Source organism: Triturus cristatus, chromosome 4_2 (assembly GCF_964204655.1).
Source record: "Triturus cristatus chromosome 4_2, aTriCri1.1, whole genome shotgun sequence".
Classification (NCBI taxonomy): Eukaryota; Metazoa; Chordata; class Amphibia; order Caudata; family Salamandridae; genus Triturus; species Triturus cristatus.
Genome location: NC_140586.1, coordinates 480,597,195 through 480,613,236, shown reverse-complemented (window position 1 = coordinate 480,613,236; position 16,042 = coordinate 480,597,195). Strand labels below are relative to the sequence as shown.

The 16,042-nt window shown below is 48.4% G+C and overlaps 1 protein-coding gene across 4 annotated transcripts in view; it reads left to right on the top strand.

The window, feature by feature from the left end:
- Positions 1-16,042, top strand: part of MIGA1 (mitoguardin 1) — a 738,294-nt gene that overhangs the window by 215,268 nt on the left and 506,984 nt on the right. For all 4 annotated transcript variants that reach the window (XM_085600123.1, XM_085600124.1, XM_085600121.1 and 1 more), the window contains one exon: positions 3,732-3,855. In XM_085600123.1, coding sequence (XP_085456249.1) covers positions 3,732-3,855 — 124 coding nt within the window. The remainder of the gene's footprint in view (positions 1-3,731; positions 3,856-16,042) is intronic.

Sequence of the window (16,042 nt, the reverse complement as noted above, 5' to 3'; positions counted from 1 at the left end):
CGTTTAAGCCCATTCCCCAGCCCATTGACATTCCAGCTAAGGATCTGTATCCCCCTCCGCTAGCCATAGTCCCTGCTGTAGAATCCTGGCCGTCTCCAAGCACCGGCGCTGCCCACCACCCCTTGTCGCCCATCAGTGTGTGACCAAAACAAACCTGCAACCTCCCCACCTTCCCCCCCACCCCCCCAACACCCTACAGCTATACATAGCAGAAGTCAGACCGAGTCCAATGAATCAACACCTGACAGTCGCAGCAACATGAGTGCATCAGCTGTAACATTTCCCCAAACAAGCCCCCCCACCCCCCCGCCCTGCCCCCTGCTCCGTAGGTCTTAAACTACCCACTTCCCCAATTAGCAGAGCACCTGTCGCCCATCCCAACCCGGAGAGAGTAGCCACCCTCCCCGGAAAAACTATGTGGGGGAGAACGGAGGCCAGCACCCACTCCAGCCGCTGCCACCACTGTGCCGCCCAAACCGTTACACCAGCAAGCATGCGAGGCAATCAAGGGACCCCCTCAATGTCAATTTGCGGGAGAGTAACCATGCCCTCACCAGAGTCCCGCCATAGTCTTTGGAACCCCAGCGCATAACAAATACATTACTGTTCGTTGCGGCCGGAGGCCGTTGGCGCAAGGCTCAGCGCTTCGCCGTGTCCGGGGGAGAGTCCCAGCAGGGGCTGTTTGATCTGGACCGCCACGACCCTTGACTCTGCTCTGCTCTCCCCAGTCCATCCGCCGCCAATCCAGGGGAAGCCTCCACAACCCGCAGCGGGCGGTCACGTTCGCGCCTACTGCCGTCCTCCGCCTGCGCCACGTCGAGCCACTCCTGGACCGCAGCCGGCGAAGTGAAGAAGTACGACTTGCCCTCCGCGATGATTTTCAGCTTGGCGGGAAAAAACATCATGTATTTAATACCGCGATCCCTGAGCGCCGCCTTGACACCCAGGAACGAGCGGCGCTCCTGCTGCACTCGGGAGCTTGAAGTCTGGGAAGAATCTGATAGTGGCCCCTTCGCGCTGAAGATCCCCCCGCCTCCTGGCCTCTTGAAGGATAGCGTCCCGGTTCCGGTAGTTCAGGATCTTAGCGATAATTGTCCTGGGCGGGGCTCCCGGTCTAGGCCTGGGGATCAGGGCTCGGTGAGCGCGCTCAATCGTGAAGAGCTTCGAAAGCCTCCCGGGCTTCAGGTGTTGGAGAATGAGGTCTTCGAGAAAGAGCTCCACGCTGTCCCCTTCCACTCCCTCCGGCACACCTACGACGTGGATGTTGCTGCGCCGCGCCCTCCCCTCTTGATCCTCGAGCCGCAGCGCCATTTGGCGGTGTTGGAGGACGAGCTCGTTGATGCGTCCCTCCAGTCGCTTCTCCGAGGCCTGCAGGGCCGTAATGTTCGTCTCATTCGCTTTGGACCTCTCCGTGGTTTTACCGAGGTCCGTACGTAGAAGGTTGACCTCGATCTTATCTACTTTGGTCTCAAGATTAGTGCCCAGGGTCTGTATGGCGGCCATAATGGAGGTTAGGGAGGGCTCCGTCTTCTCTGCATTAGCGTCCATCGGTACCCCAGAGAGCGTTGGGCCAGTGGGCACCCGCGTACTTGTCCAGCTTGTTAGTCTGCGTGTGCTTCCCCACCTTTGGGCGCATGGCGCACACCGTCTGCCGCCTCGCCAAGGACGTCACTCAGCGCAGTCGCCGGTAAGGACTCCCGGTCCACGCTGTCGCCTCCTCGCCTCTCGGGGCAGCACCCCGTCGTTGCCCCCTCCGGCCGCGAACCGGCGCTTGGGAGGATCAGCAGCGTCCGCACCACTCCCGGCGCCGAGCCTCACACCATCCACCGGGCGGGGGCCACACTCGGGGTTCCCCAGGCCACCGGGCGATTGAGTGACGGTCCGGGCTCGTCACCCCCCCGGGCAGGCTGCACCCGTCAAGCTGCTTCGTCGCCGTTGATTGCTGCCGCTACCGCAGCCCCGCGATGCTCCACTGGTAGGGCCGCCGCACTCTCCCCACCGCTCCAGCAGACAATATTATCTCAGCGGGTATGCAGCCCCTCCTGTACCTCGGACTCCCTCGCATGCCAGGATGTAGGCCCGGGGGCTCAGCTCCTCATTCGCAGTCCACCCCTCCTGGTCGTCAGCGGCATTGGTACCCTCCTCAGCAAAGCGCCGGAGATCCTCCGCAGTGCCCAGCAGCTCGGCCGCCACCCTCCGCCATCCGTCCTCGCCAGCCCCGCAACCGGGGTAGGCCGCACGCCGGGGCCTCGAGTGGCGGCGAGCCCGCACCTCCGGCTCCAGCCGCTCGCCAACGCCGCTGCGACAGCAGCAGACACCGCCGCCGAGCGCCCTTCCGCTTTTGGAGCGCCGCTCCTGGTCACTAGCGGTCACGCCACCCCTCGGAAGTGTGGCGCGGGGTCCTCGACACTCGCAGCCCGGATAATGGTGTGGATATTTGCTGGCAGCACAGTTAGCTCGGCGGAGCTCGGGACCTAAGCAGCCATCTTCGTTGGCGCCTGGCCACGCCCCCCAATCGTTGCATTTTTAATTACCGTCATTCTGCTAGGCCCAGCATGTTGCCAGAAATTTCTACCAGTGTGCCACAGCCAGCAAGTTGCCTGGGATTCCCACCTTTGTGTCAAGGGCTGCATTTTACCGCAAATTACCACTATTGTGCAGGTGCCTGCATGTTGCCACATTATACCACCATTGTGCTCAGGCTGGACTATTGCTAGGAATTACCATCATAAAGCTCAAAGCAAGCACACCTCGCCTCTACACTGATATTAACATGCACAGTCATACAAACCACGCTGCTATGCACTCCCAGACATGCACACATGAAGTCGCTCGTGCATTCACACCCCCCCCCCCCACACACAATACAGTAACTTTATTTTTTCTATATACCTTTCTTTCTAGCTCTTCCCACTGCTCTTTTGGGTTTGTTGCTTCTTTACTCTACCTTATACAGCTCCTGATCCATGCTCTGAGGCAGGGAGGGGAGCAACTTGCGCAGCCTGGGGGAGCGGGGTACAAGGGCATGGGGAGTGGAGCAGTTAGGATCACTCAGACAGGAGTGGGAGCAGTGTAGTTTGAATGAAAATAGGGGGTCAGGTGGAGAAATGGAGCAGAGGTGCAAGGATCAGGTGAGTTCCTGGTGGAGCCTGGGATAGTCTAGCAGGCAGTGCACAGGGGCAATATAAGGTTAATGAATCAAGAACACGGACCAAAGTGCCGGACTCGGGGAGTGGAGGGGGGGACAGAGGACTGGTAGAGGGATTTGCTTCCTTTTGCCAGTGTATTCTTTGGCAGCAAGAGGCAGTGCAGACATTGCCACACATGGACTCCCGCCTATGCGAGCGGAAGGGATGCATGTTTCAGTTGCCATGGCAACAGGTTCTGCAGTATGCTCAGTGACCTGCTGACCACTTTTCTATGTTGATCACAATATGCTTTGCCTTAGTTCTGCCGCTGTGTGGCAGCACAAGCAAAATGTTAAAAGGCTCTCTTGTGGTTTATGTCAATGGCATCTCTAAAGCATGCCATCAAACGGACACCTATTTGGCAGCCTCTGATGAAGCATCAAGCTTTTGCTTGGTAGAGCCACTCCAGAGCACCAGTTTTGTGTTAAATTGAAGATGTAATGCACAAACTCTGAAATTGTGAAAACATTTATGAATTCTGAAATAAATTCAAGATATTAACAATGTTTTTTTTAGGCACTGATTTATTCCATTTACTTGCAGGATATCATCAGTGCAGACTTCATTCATAAACTTGAATCTTTACTGCAGCGAGCCTATCGCCTCCAGGAGGAGTTCGAGGCCACCCTTGGAACTTCGGATCCAGCTTCTTTAGCGAATGACCTGGGTAAGAGATTTTACTTTAAAAGAAATCCTCTCCATGTTTTTTTTTTTTAATATTCATTTTATTTTTGTGCTCGAGCCTGTAGAATTGAGAAACCTAAATTTGAGTGCCCTTCATTCAAAATGTCTTCAAAGCCAAATGATATAAAGTGGGACATAGCTATAATTTTAGAAGATAATTCGAATCCTTAAATATTTCAAAATGTATATCTTTTTACCATTTTAATATTTACCATTACAGTGCATCTGCTGCTAACCACGTTTGGGACTTACCTGGTGAAAACAGTTTGAAAGCTGCTGATTGTTTTTTTTGTTTAGTAGTTAATAATGATCATTTCAGTTTTTGGTAATAATTTGATAACAAATCCCACTTTTTTAGGACACTCAACACTGTTGTTAGAGTACTGGTCATGGGTTTTCAGAGGGTGTCGAACGTCTTTACAGAGTCCCACTGTCCCTTTCTGTTTTCATGGAAGTGAAAAGTTCTTTAACATGTTTGTGTTCAGATTGTTTTAAGAAGTTGCAAAGATGAGCTGACTTTTCAGGTATTGATCCAGAGCTTTCCAGAGCTTAGTTCCCACAGTGTGAATTGACTTTGCGCCTGGGTCTCTCAGGTGATTCTGACCAGAACAAGCCGGTTTCCAGCACTTTATCTCAGATTTTGGTTTGGAGCTTAACTCATGAATAGAGTCTAAAGGTATTTTGAGATGATTCCCAACCAGCCTTTAAGACAATGCAGGAGATATTAAATGTAATGTATTGTCTGTGCACCTGTGCTCTAATACAGTCATTGAGGGGCCTGTGTGATGAGAAGATTTCTTCTAGCAGCTTGAGACTACATATCTGTAGTTCCGAATTTCTGTTTGTGGCACTCCTGCACAGACAACATTGTAGTAAACCAGTCTCGTTCGCACCAAGTCAATTGTTAATTTGATCTGGATTGGAGACTACGACAAATGTTGGATCCGTCTCTGCAACATGAGATAGAAATTGATATTTTTAGTAACCTCTATGATCTTAACATGGGTTAGAGATGAACCACGCTGCAACATTTTTTTTACGGCTTTGGAAGGAGTCAACATGATACCTTCCTCCTCCAGCCACTCGAAATAAAGGCTCTCATCAGAGAGATGTCCAGTTCTCAGGATTTACCCTTTTGATCTGCTCCGATAGAGGTATCTCTCCATCCATTAGTACGCATTTTAAGGCAGTTGGTGATGTTCTAGCAGTGTTCCTTGTGGCTGCTCACTCGGGTACACAGGTAAATATTTTCAGTGTATATTTGGAATTGAAGTTGGTATTGCAGGATTATGTGGGCTTTTGGATATGTTAAATAAAGGGAAGATTTTGGGATCCATGTTGAACCGCATATGTGAGTGATTTCACTCAAGATGAAGCAGAACCAGCTTTGAATTGTTGCCTATGGTGTCATGAGTGACGCTATTGAGGGAGCAGTCCATTAATACAAATAAACACCCGGGATTGCAGAAAGATCAATAAAGACATTAGGCTCCTTATTACTCAAAGTACCCTGGGGCCAACAGACATGTAGGGTCGCTTTGTCCACCCCCGGGGACTTTGGTATTATAGATAGAGCCACAGACGTTTGTGCGGCCCCTTCAGTAATACTGATAGTGCTGGACCACATGTAGAACCAGCGCTATCTCGAGAGTGCATTCCCTCATTTGCATGGGTCCGTGGCCCATGCAAATGAGGGAATCTCCTTGCCTCTGATCCCGGGCTCTATTATGGACATGGGTGCAATGCAAAGAAGGCGTCAGAGGGCGCACTGAGAGTGACGAGACAGATTTCTCAACTGCAGACATCAGAGAAGATCTGGGGCCATATTGTGTATCGGGCATACCATTCATGCTGGAGCCGCCATCAAACCTTTTAACTGTTGCACTGGGCGCGAACATGAACAGTGCAGCCAATTGCAGTGAATGTGCTGCTCCCAGGGCATCCGTGAACTTGCGCTGCCCTGGACGTGTGCATTCAGTGAAATACCGAGCAGCTCCTTTAATCAGCCACTATGTGTTTCACTATTCAGGCGGAACGTGCCTGCACTTTAGTGAGGGGACAGAGATGGAGTGAGTGACTGAACCCGCCTGTAGGTGGATGTCTGGTGGGGGTCCATGGGATCTCCTTTGTTTTCTCCAGAGCGCTGACCTCAAGGGTTAAACTGACAGTGTGCCACCTTTTGTGCTTTTTACCCAGAAAGCATGCTTTTTATGATTTAGTGTAGATCCGTTCTGTCGTTTTTGAGAAATTAAGGTTAATAATTTATGAATGTCGGACCGTTGGGCTTGAATTAAAAATGTTAAACCTTCTGAATAGCTGAAGGGGCTTTTTCAGACCGAGCGCTCTGATTGGCTGGCAGCAACATTAAAAGTAATGCAGCGGTGGCCATTACAGAATTCAGGAGCTTAGTCCCCTGTCCTGAAATGGTTTTTGAAAAATTACTTAAAGTGGGCAGGATATAGATACACTGATCCCCTAGCCCTTGTAGAGGGTCTCAAAGGAATGCCCCAAGAGCTCAAAATGAAAGAAAAAAAATTGGCCGGTTGCCACAATCCCAAGGGACTCCCAAGGGACTGGATAATGAATTGCAAAAAAAATGTATGGTGGGTGTCCGTGACGGTTGGCCGCCCACAGGGGTGAGTGTTGGTTGTGGCTTAAGGCCAGACCCTGCGCTCAACTCCACTGGGTGCATGGTGGGCTTTGGCCACCTGCTGGGGGTTGAGTATGGTAACTTAACCGCTTCCTCCCTTTGTCTGACCTGTCATATGTTGAGTGACGCCCCAACCCTACTGTAGACTCTTCAGACTTCAGTGAAGCGGAGTTTGTGTTGTAGGGATCCAATTTACTCCACATCATTGCTAACATTAGTTGCTGTGCGGCAGACAATACAACGCATCCTAGTTCCCACTCTAAAGTTATTCCATCAGGATTTAATGGGGTTTCTTTGGACCCTAGTGTAGCAGAATCTAATTTCCAGAGGGACAACATTCTTTTACCTGACCCTGGCACTAGCTTCCCTGTGGTAGTAAGCTCAGCGTCGTTTTTCGGATATTTGTAACATGGTTTAATGGCAAGTTGTTTTTACACAGTATTGTTATTTAAGATAACATCATAGAGATGTTAACATTTGGAAATTTTTAATTGCGATTTTAATGGAATTGTTACAATGAATTGTAGGTTTCTTTTATGGTTTTTTAACCGAATAAAGATCCTTGTAGAGGTGTAATAAGATCTATCTTTACTTTAAAGAAACCCTAGGTATTTACTGAAAAAGCTCAAAGGTTAAAGTGAAAACGCCAGTTAAAATGTAACATTATAATTTTAAAAAACACACTGAAATTCACCAGATCTAGTTTATTGAGCTAACTAGAAATTGTGCCGCACCATGCTCTGCTTATGACATCACAGATTGCATCACTCATTACATGTGCAATGACATCGCTGATAACATCTCAAATGCATCATTGATAAGGACACTGGGCATGGTGGGGGCACATGTTCTAGTTAGCTTACTAAACCATAGCTGGTGAATTTTTGTGTTTTTATTTTTAGTTTAAAATGTTATGTTTTAACTGACATTCACAAAAGTCTTACATTACTTTAACCTTTGGTTTTTTCAGTGAAAATATATATATATATATATATATATTCAAATTTCAAGTTTGCTCTGTGAAAATACTAGTGTCAATAGATGTTTATTAGGAAAGTTGATCTAAACATTGTGCTATTGGGCCACCTTTATTTTCAGTTCCGAGGCATAAATAGTACACATGCAGATGTACAGAGCGTAGTATGCTATTTATTACCATTGTTGAGTGTGGGTAGGGGCCGTGATTCATCATAGACGAAGCCTCGGGTGGGTCACGATGACCCTCCTCTCCCTCAACAATGGTAATGAATAGTATATTTACTCTGTGCATCTGCATATATGGTTTATGCCATGGGATTCTTTTCATGTGTATTTGTTTTAACAAAATATATTTAAACAAAACCAGGATACATGGGTTTAACTTTGTGCAGTAAGGTAAATCCTCATTGAAGAGGTTTACTCACTATAAGGAAAATTGTTTGTTTCCCTGTGTTCAATAGTTGTTGCATGCAGTCTGTGAGGCAGTGAACCCAGTTTTTTGTCATGTCAGTTTTGCGTACTGCTGTAAGAAACTGGAATTTGACCATTACAATGTAGTTAATAAATTGTTAATAAACGTGTGAACATGCTTTTATTAGTACAGTTGCTCCAAATAACGTGTTATTGGGCCACATTTAGTTTCACTTTTGCAGCATAAATATTTGCTAGTTTTGTTTTCTGTGTCTTAGGGTGAGTTGCTTGTTAAATGTTATTGTGTTGTATGTCATACTGTAAAGTTTTTTGAGAGCATGGTGATAGACAAATATATAACTTATTCTCTCAGTAACACTAATAAAGTACACATGTTGACAGAGAAGCACCCAAAGTGCTTACTCCGCATTCCTTCTGTAAGAAATAGGGCTATAGGTTTGGGGCAACCTCAATTCTTGTCAGGGTGACTCATGAGCAAACCCCAAATTAGCTAGTGCTCAACCCACTTGTAGCTTGGCACAAACGCAGTCAGGCTTACATTTTTTAAAAATATATTTTTATTAAACAGCAAAAAGACATGTTCATTTGCAATTTGCTGAGATGAGTCACGTTACAAGGTTATAATCGCATTTTACACCATTATACAATCTAGCATACAAAAAGTGGTGCAGGAATCACTATGACGTCACTGGATCGTCCAGAGACAGAACAACTGGGGGCTCGCATATATTACCACGGTAGCTATTTCACTTGCTCCATATGTCCACCTTTTGGGGCACCCTCTAGAGAAATACACAGTTTTTCCCATAACGTGCACCAATCCATGTCTGCTTTCCACCCCTCAACACTGGGTGATGTCCCAGCTCCATACAGCCGTGCCAGATTCCTTTTAGCGACCATCAGTCCCAATGTGACCCATATACGGTCTTTCCTGCCTAAGTCTGTGGGTTCCCATACATTTAAAAGGCATCTCTTAGCCTCGATCCCCACCACAAGTCCAAGAACCTCACCTAGACAGGCGTGTATCTTCTTCCAGTACTTCTGTATATATACACACTCCCACAGGATATGCATAAATGTGCCCACTTGACTACATTGCCTCCTGCACAGGCCCTCACCTGCCACACCCATTTTGGCGAGCTGAGTCCCCGTGATGTAGATTCTATGGAGGATTTTCAATTGTACCAGACGTAGCCTGGAGGAGATTGCAAACTCCCGCGGGGAGGCCACCGCCTCCTGCCACTCCTCGTCATCCAGTTCCAACCCATCGTTCCTCCACTTTGAGAGGATCTGGCGCATTATTGATCAGCTTCTTATACGTCAAGAACACTGCTTTCGAGTCAGGCTTACCTTTGATACAGTGTGTAAAGTAATTATGCAGCACCTCAAACAGTAAAAAAGTGAAAACGCAGCACAAGAAGAATCCCACAACAATTTTCAAAACTAGAGTATATTTTAATAAATTCCTAGATACCAAAACAAAAAAATCTAATTGTAGAACCAGAGATATGCAATTTTAAAGGTTTAAATAGAAATAGTGCTTAAAAGCTTATCTGGTCGCACTAGATCGGGACGAAAACACAAGTTCAGGCTGACTGTGGTGGAGTGCGGGCCGGATACAGGGACCAGCTGAAATAGGTAGGCTAAATCCTGGTTGCGGAGCATTGCCTGGTCCCGTGTTGAGGATGCATCATGGAGTGGTGGTTCAGGGCGGAAATGCAAGATCCTGCATCGAGGATATATCGCACAGCAGAGGTTATGAGGAGCTGCGGGACTGCGTTGTGAGATCCTTCATCAAGGATGTGTCGTACAGCCACTGTTCCCAGGACCTCTGAGGTCCTACGTCGTACAGCATAGGTTCTGAGGTGATTTGTTGCTTCTGCTTGGAACCACAGCTGGGCTGGCAGAGGACCTTCCGGCTCACTTCCAAGGTTCCAGGACTGCGGGGCACTCACAGCAGCTATAGTCCAGGTGCTTGGTTCAAGATTGTTTTGTTTATCCTCTGAGGCGGAAAGCCGGAGGACTGCATTTTGCTCCTTGTTTTTAAAACTTGTACTTCACTGTTTTTTATTTAAAAAAAGCATTGACCTCACCTGCATTGAAAGCGCCGGCTCACACGCGCTAAAGCAGCCCTCCTAGACCCCCCCTGATACAGCGACATCCAGCGCTGACACAGGGTAAACGCCCATACCACCATCGCGGTTCGCAGGCGGAGCCACGCCCACTGCGAGGACACGCCCGTAACACTCACTACAAATGTGTCGACCATACCAGCGCAGCGGACGAGCGCAGCGGGAGCGCCGTTTGCGCGCCGAAGGCGCGCCTAAGGCAAGCCCGTCTGCGCCCGTCCGCGCACGGCCGGGCCTAGGGCCAGAACCCCTGTCGGACAAAGCTGCCTTTAAGGTAAGCTACTCACGTCGGGACCTCTTAAGTCTCAGACCCACCATCGCTACTTCTTGTAAGTACGTTCATGATCTTGAAGGTCCATTCACCAGCTGCACCTTTTGCCACCCAGTCCAGCTCAAACTCCTTAACCGACCTTATAGGCCCTCAACCCTTAAACTCGCCACCCTGAACTGTCGCTCTCTCCCCAAACACGCGCTGTTAATTAACCATATCATAGAAGACCATGAGATCGACGCTCTGTTCCTGACAGAAACGTGGCTCTCCTCTCACTCGGACTCAGATATGGTCCTAGCTACTCCCCCGGGCTTTCTTATTCAGTCCCTACCTCGTCCCTCCGGTAGGGGTGGTGGTGTTGCCATCATCCATCGGGATCATTTCCCCTGCAAAACTAACGATGCGCACGTCCTTGATTCTGAAAGCCTTCAGTTCACGATCAAGTTGGACCCGACGAACTCACTATCAGGCCTCTTAGTCTATCGCCCCCCCGGTCATCCAGGCTCTTTTTCCAATGCTCTCCTGGATACGGTAGCATCACAGGCACACTCCACCACCAACTTTACGATACTAGGAGACCTGAATATTCATTTTGATGAACCTCTAAATACAGGGGCAGCCGACCTGATCACAGACCTGGCGGCCTACGACCTCCACCTCCTAAACTCCGGAGCTACACATAACAAAGGTCACTTGCTGGACCCGGTGTTCACGAGCACCCCCACCATGCAAGCTGGTGAGTCCCTCCCCCTCCCTTGGACGGACCATTTTTTAGTCTCCTTCCAGCTACCAGGAGTCTTCAGTAAACCTCACAAACCTCCCACTTATACCGGGGACAGGGCATGGTCCAAGCTCCCCACAGAAGACTGGGCCAGGACCCTGAAGGCAACTACCCCTTCTTATTCTGAAGACCCTGTTATCGCTGACAGTAATTTCAGAGAGTGGATTGTCACATCCCTAGACTCCATACTCCCCTTTAGAACCCGGGAGGATAAAAACGGGAAACCAGGATCCGCCCCATGGTACACCCCGGAACTTCGGATGCTACGCAAAAATTGCAAGAAAGCTGAGCGGCTATGGAGGAAAGACTGGCAGTACGCTAGCAAGGAAGATTACCAGAAATCAGTGAGAATATACAAATCTGCCCTTAAACGCACCAAAGCCTCCCATTACGATACACGGATAAAAGACTCCACCAACTCAACAAGGGAATTCTTCCTTATCGTAAAAGAGCTACTGAAAATACCAGCTCCTCCATCCTCTAACACCCCCCCGGTAGACCGAAGCAACGAACTAGCTACCTACTTTAATGACAAAATCGCCCGCATTTTAGCATCCCTTCCCCCTCCCTGTCTATCAAGCCACATGGACAATGAAACCCCCATCAGTCAGACAGGAAACAGCTTGCGCCCCCAACTAGCGATGTTTAGGGCAGTAACCAGTAACGAGGTAGATGTAACCATGGCCAAAATGAAAAGCGGATCACCTCTGGATCCCGCACCTATTAGATTTCTCAAAACCGTAGCCCCAGTCATCGTACCAACGATCACGGAGCTTATAAACAGTTCGCTCGCCCAAGGCTCTGTACCCGCTAGCTGGAAGAGTGCAGTAGTTAAAGCACTCCTAAAAAAAAACCCAGCTGGACCCAGCAGATATGGCAAACTACCGGCCAATCTCACTCCTCCCTTGCATTAGCAAAGTAGCCGAGAAACTGGTCAATGGACAACTGTCACATTTTCTCGAGGTAAACAACATCTTACGGCAATCCCAAACTGGGTTTCGCCCTGGCCATGGCACAGACACCGCCCTTCTTGCCGTCATCGAGGAGGCAAGGCGCATTTTGGATTCAGGAGGGTCAGTGGCAGTGATCCTCCTGGATCTTAGTGCAGCCTTCGACACAGTCAACCATCGTGTCCTTCTCCATCGGTTGGCGGCAGCAGGGCTCACTGGGGCGGCGCTCAGGTGGATAGAGTCCTTCCTTGCTGGGCGTTCGTTCCAGGTATGGATGGCAATCACCACTCGACCATTCTCCCCCTCACGAGCGGGGTTCCCCAGGGGTCGTCTTTAAGCCCCACGCTTTTTAATGCCTATATGGCCCCTCTCGAAGATGTGGTGACCCCCTTCGGGATCAAAATAGTGAGTTATGCTGATGACACACAGCTGGTCGTCTCTCTATCCCAACTGGACGACAACCCGGACAATCTGGTAAATTGCCTCACGGAAATTCACAGTTGGATGTGTGAATCATCACTTAAATTAAACGGGTCAAAGACTGGAGTTATGCTCATGGGAAAGCAATGGGCGACTATCCCCCCATCGGTCTGGCCAGACGTGTTCGGGGAAATTCCCACCCCGAAACCAGAAATCAAGACCCGAGCTTTCAATGAAAACGCAAGCGTCCAAAACAGCAGGTACCTGCTTCGGGCTTATGCGCACCACCCGCAAGATTCTCCCCTTACTCCCGCCCACATCTAGAAAACTCCTAGTCCAAGGTTTAATACTGGCACAGTTGGACTACAGCAACATGGTTTATCTGGGAGCCCCAGAGGCCACCATGGCTAAACTTCAACGCACACAGAATGCAGCAGCCCAACTACTTATGAACCTTCCCTCCAGAGTATCAGCCAGACCAGCAATCAGGGCCCTGCACTGGCTGCCAGTGCGCCAAAGGGTGGAATTTAAGGCCATGTGCACTGCACACAAATTGATGAATGGAGTTGGCCCTATGATCCTCAGCGACCTGGTGACTCCTTATAAGGCCCCCAGATCCCTTCGGTCTGAGTATGAGCGACTGGCCAACATCCCCAAATACAGAAAGACACGGACTGGAGGCAGACGCTTCTCCGTGAAGGCATCTGCCGGGTGGAACTCCCTCCCCCGCACCCTTAGACTGGAGCCCAGTTATCTGATCTTCAGAAAAAAACTGAAAACGCTTTTATTCCCAAAATAAAGTCCCTTCTCTTTCTTCCCCTCTCCTCTGGATAATACAATCAATATAGCGCGGGGATGCCTTCGGGTCACCAGGCGCTCTACAAATCGTTAAATAAATAAAATAAATAAGGTGGTTGAAGCCTTTTGTGCCCCCGAAGGCTCTGATCAGAGGCCAGCCAACTAGCCCATGGAGTCACTTGGGTGGTCTTGGGTTCAAGATGCAGGCCCAGTCATTCTTAGTTAGGCAGCAGAGTAGCAGTCCTTCTTGCAGCAGAGCAGCATGGTATTCCTTCTGAGTCTTCCACAGGTCCAGAGGTGTACTGAAGAGTTGGCTCCGAGGGTCAAATAATTATACCTGGTGCCCCCTTTGAAGTAGGAAAAACTTCTAGAGTCCTACCCCTGCAGAGGTGTCTGCAATGTACTGCCTCTCTGTCCTGGCCCTAGCTTGTTCTTTGTGAGTGTGCTATGGAAGAGCCTTTGTGATATGAAAGGTTGGTAGGTGATACCTCCACCCACAATCAAGTCAGAGGTGGCCCATCCTGCCAGCACCTATTCCCCCTTTTGTCCCACTGTCTGAGTAATGCACCAAGGCCAGCTACTGGCTGCATCTCATCATGTGATCCAAGTTACAGGCTGCAGGCACCAAATGGTTAGGACAAGAAAATATCAACTTGTTTAAAATGGCATTTTCAGAATTGTGATTTAAAATCCAACTTTAGCATTAAAGAGGATTTTAAAGTATGAATATGTAGATATCAAACTCAACATTCTTACCTGCTCCCAATTGAAAGTGATCCCTTATTAAATGTAATAAGGCAACCCAGTGTTGTCCTATGGGAGAGGCAGGCCTCACAGTAGTGAAAAATGAATTTAGGAGTTTTACCCTACCTGTACGTGTAAATCTTAAAAGTACATGTCCAACTTTTTAAATAGACTGCACCCTGTCCCATGGGCTGTTTAAGGCCCACCAAGGGGTGACTTGCATGTATTAAAAAGAGATTTAGGCCCTGCAAAGGGTTTATTTTGCCAGTTTAAAAAATGGTAGTTTAAAACCACACACACAGGTGGCAATGGCAGGCCTGAAACATGTTTAACAGGGCAACTTAAGTGGGTTGCACAATTAGTGCTGAAGGCACACTAGTAACATTTAATTTACTTAGGAATGCACTGTAGAACAAGTTATTTGTTCTGATTAAGCTTCATGCGTGCTTAATTTGTAAACAAAAACAAAAAACACACAAACACAAAAAATGGCACTGCCCTCGTCACTAGGCCACTACAGCGTGCATCACCCATTGCCTCTACCAGCACTACTAATGTTATACCAACACAATTACTTACCATCACACTCCTACAAGTGTGACAATTCAGACTATTCATTTCCCTCAAAGCTATATGATTGGCTTGCCCAGTATGTATTAGTCATTTTTAATGTATATTTAATTAATAAACAACTGTTGTTGTACTCCTCTCTAAATTTGAAAGACAGCGCCACCCTGTGGCCAGTGCCAGTTTTGAGAACCAGAAACCACAGGCTCAAATTAAGCACTGGCTATGTGAATGAATTGAGATGGGTTAGAACGATTTGCGATGTCCGAAGCCTCATGGCTCACATATTTAGAATTCTAGGTGTAATACTTTACTTCGGGGCATGTTCACTTTATATCCATAATTGTTTTGCATTATTTATTGCAGTTACATAATTCCAGGGATTTTCCGATGTCGGCCACTAACAGCTGACAACTATTAGCTGAGATTTCATACAGCCCAGTTTAGAAACTCGCAATCTTGAAGACTAGCACGCTTTAAAGAAAGCTATTTAAATAACAAAAATTCAACTTACTACAAGCGATATTCTACTAAATACCATATATTACAGCTGTTCAACATAATTGTTTCAATAACTTTTTCATGTTTTCATTAATTGATTAGTGAGGTGTAGATAGGGCGCAGAGACAGTGTGGGCTCTACTTCAGTGTCTGTGGTATACTTCACAGCTGTGCAGTCTTTCAACTTGCTCAGTAAATGATTGTGTTAAATTTGAGGTAGAAAACTTAAGATTGCATGCTATAATTCACATTCAATCAATCTGTCAGTTTTATAGAGCACTGCTCCTCACCACTGAGGTGTCTGGGTGCTGAGGTATAGTTGGTCTCATTCGAAGAACCAGACCTTAAGTTCGCTTCTGAATTCTGCCTGGGAGGAGGATGTTCGTAGGTGGAGGGGCAGGTCATTCCAGGCCTTTGCTGTGAGGTAAGAGAAGGCATGGCCTCCGCTGTGGCGGATGTGGGGGGGGGGGGGGGGGAAGGGTGTGAACGAGGGCCAGAGATGTGAACTGCAGGTGTCTGGCGGGTTGGTGGAAGTTCATGCGTGGTTGAGGTAGGCTGGTCCCTGCTCATGTAGGGCTCTGTAGGTTTAGTTAGGAGCTTGAACTTGCATCTCTTCTGGATGGGGGGGGGGAACTGGAGATTCTTGAGGTGAGGGGTGATACAGGTGCATCTAAGGAGGTTGAGGATTAGTCTGGCTGCTGCTTTCTGTATGGTCTGGAGTCTCTTGAGGAGTTGGGCGGTGATGCCGCAGTAGAGAGCATTGCCGTAGTCGAGCCGGCTGGTGACAAAGGCCTGGATGACAGTTTTCCTGGTGTTAATGGGGATCCATTTAAAGAGTTTGCGGAGCATGTTGGAGGGTGTGGAAGCAGGAAGATGCAACTGAGTTGATTTGGCACTTCACGATGAGTCTACTGTCGAGGATTATACCGAGGCTGCGGGCATGGTCTGTG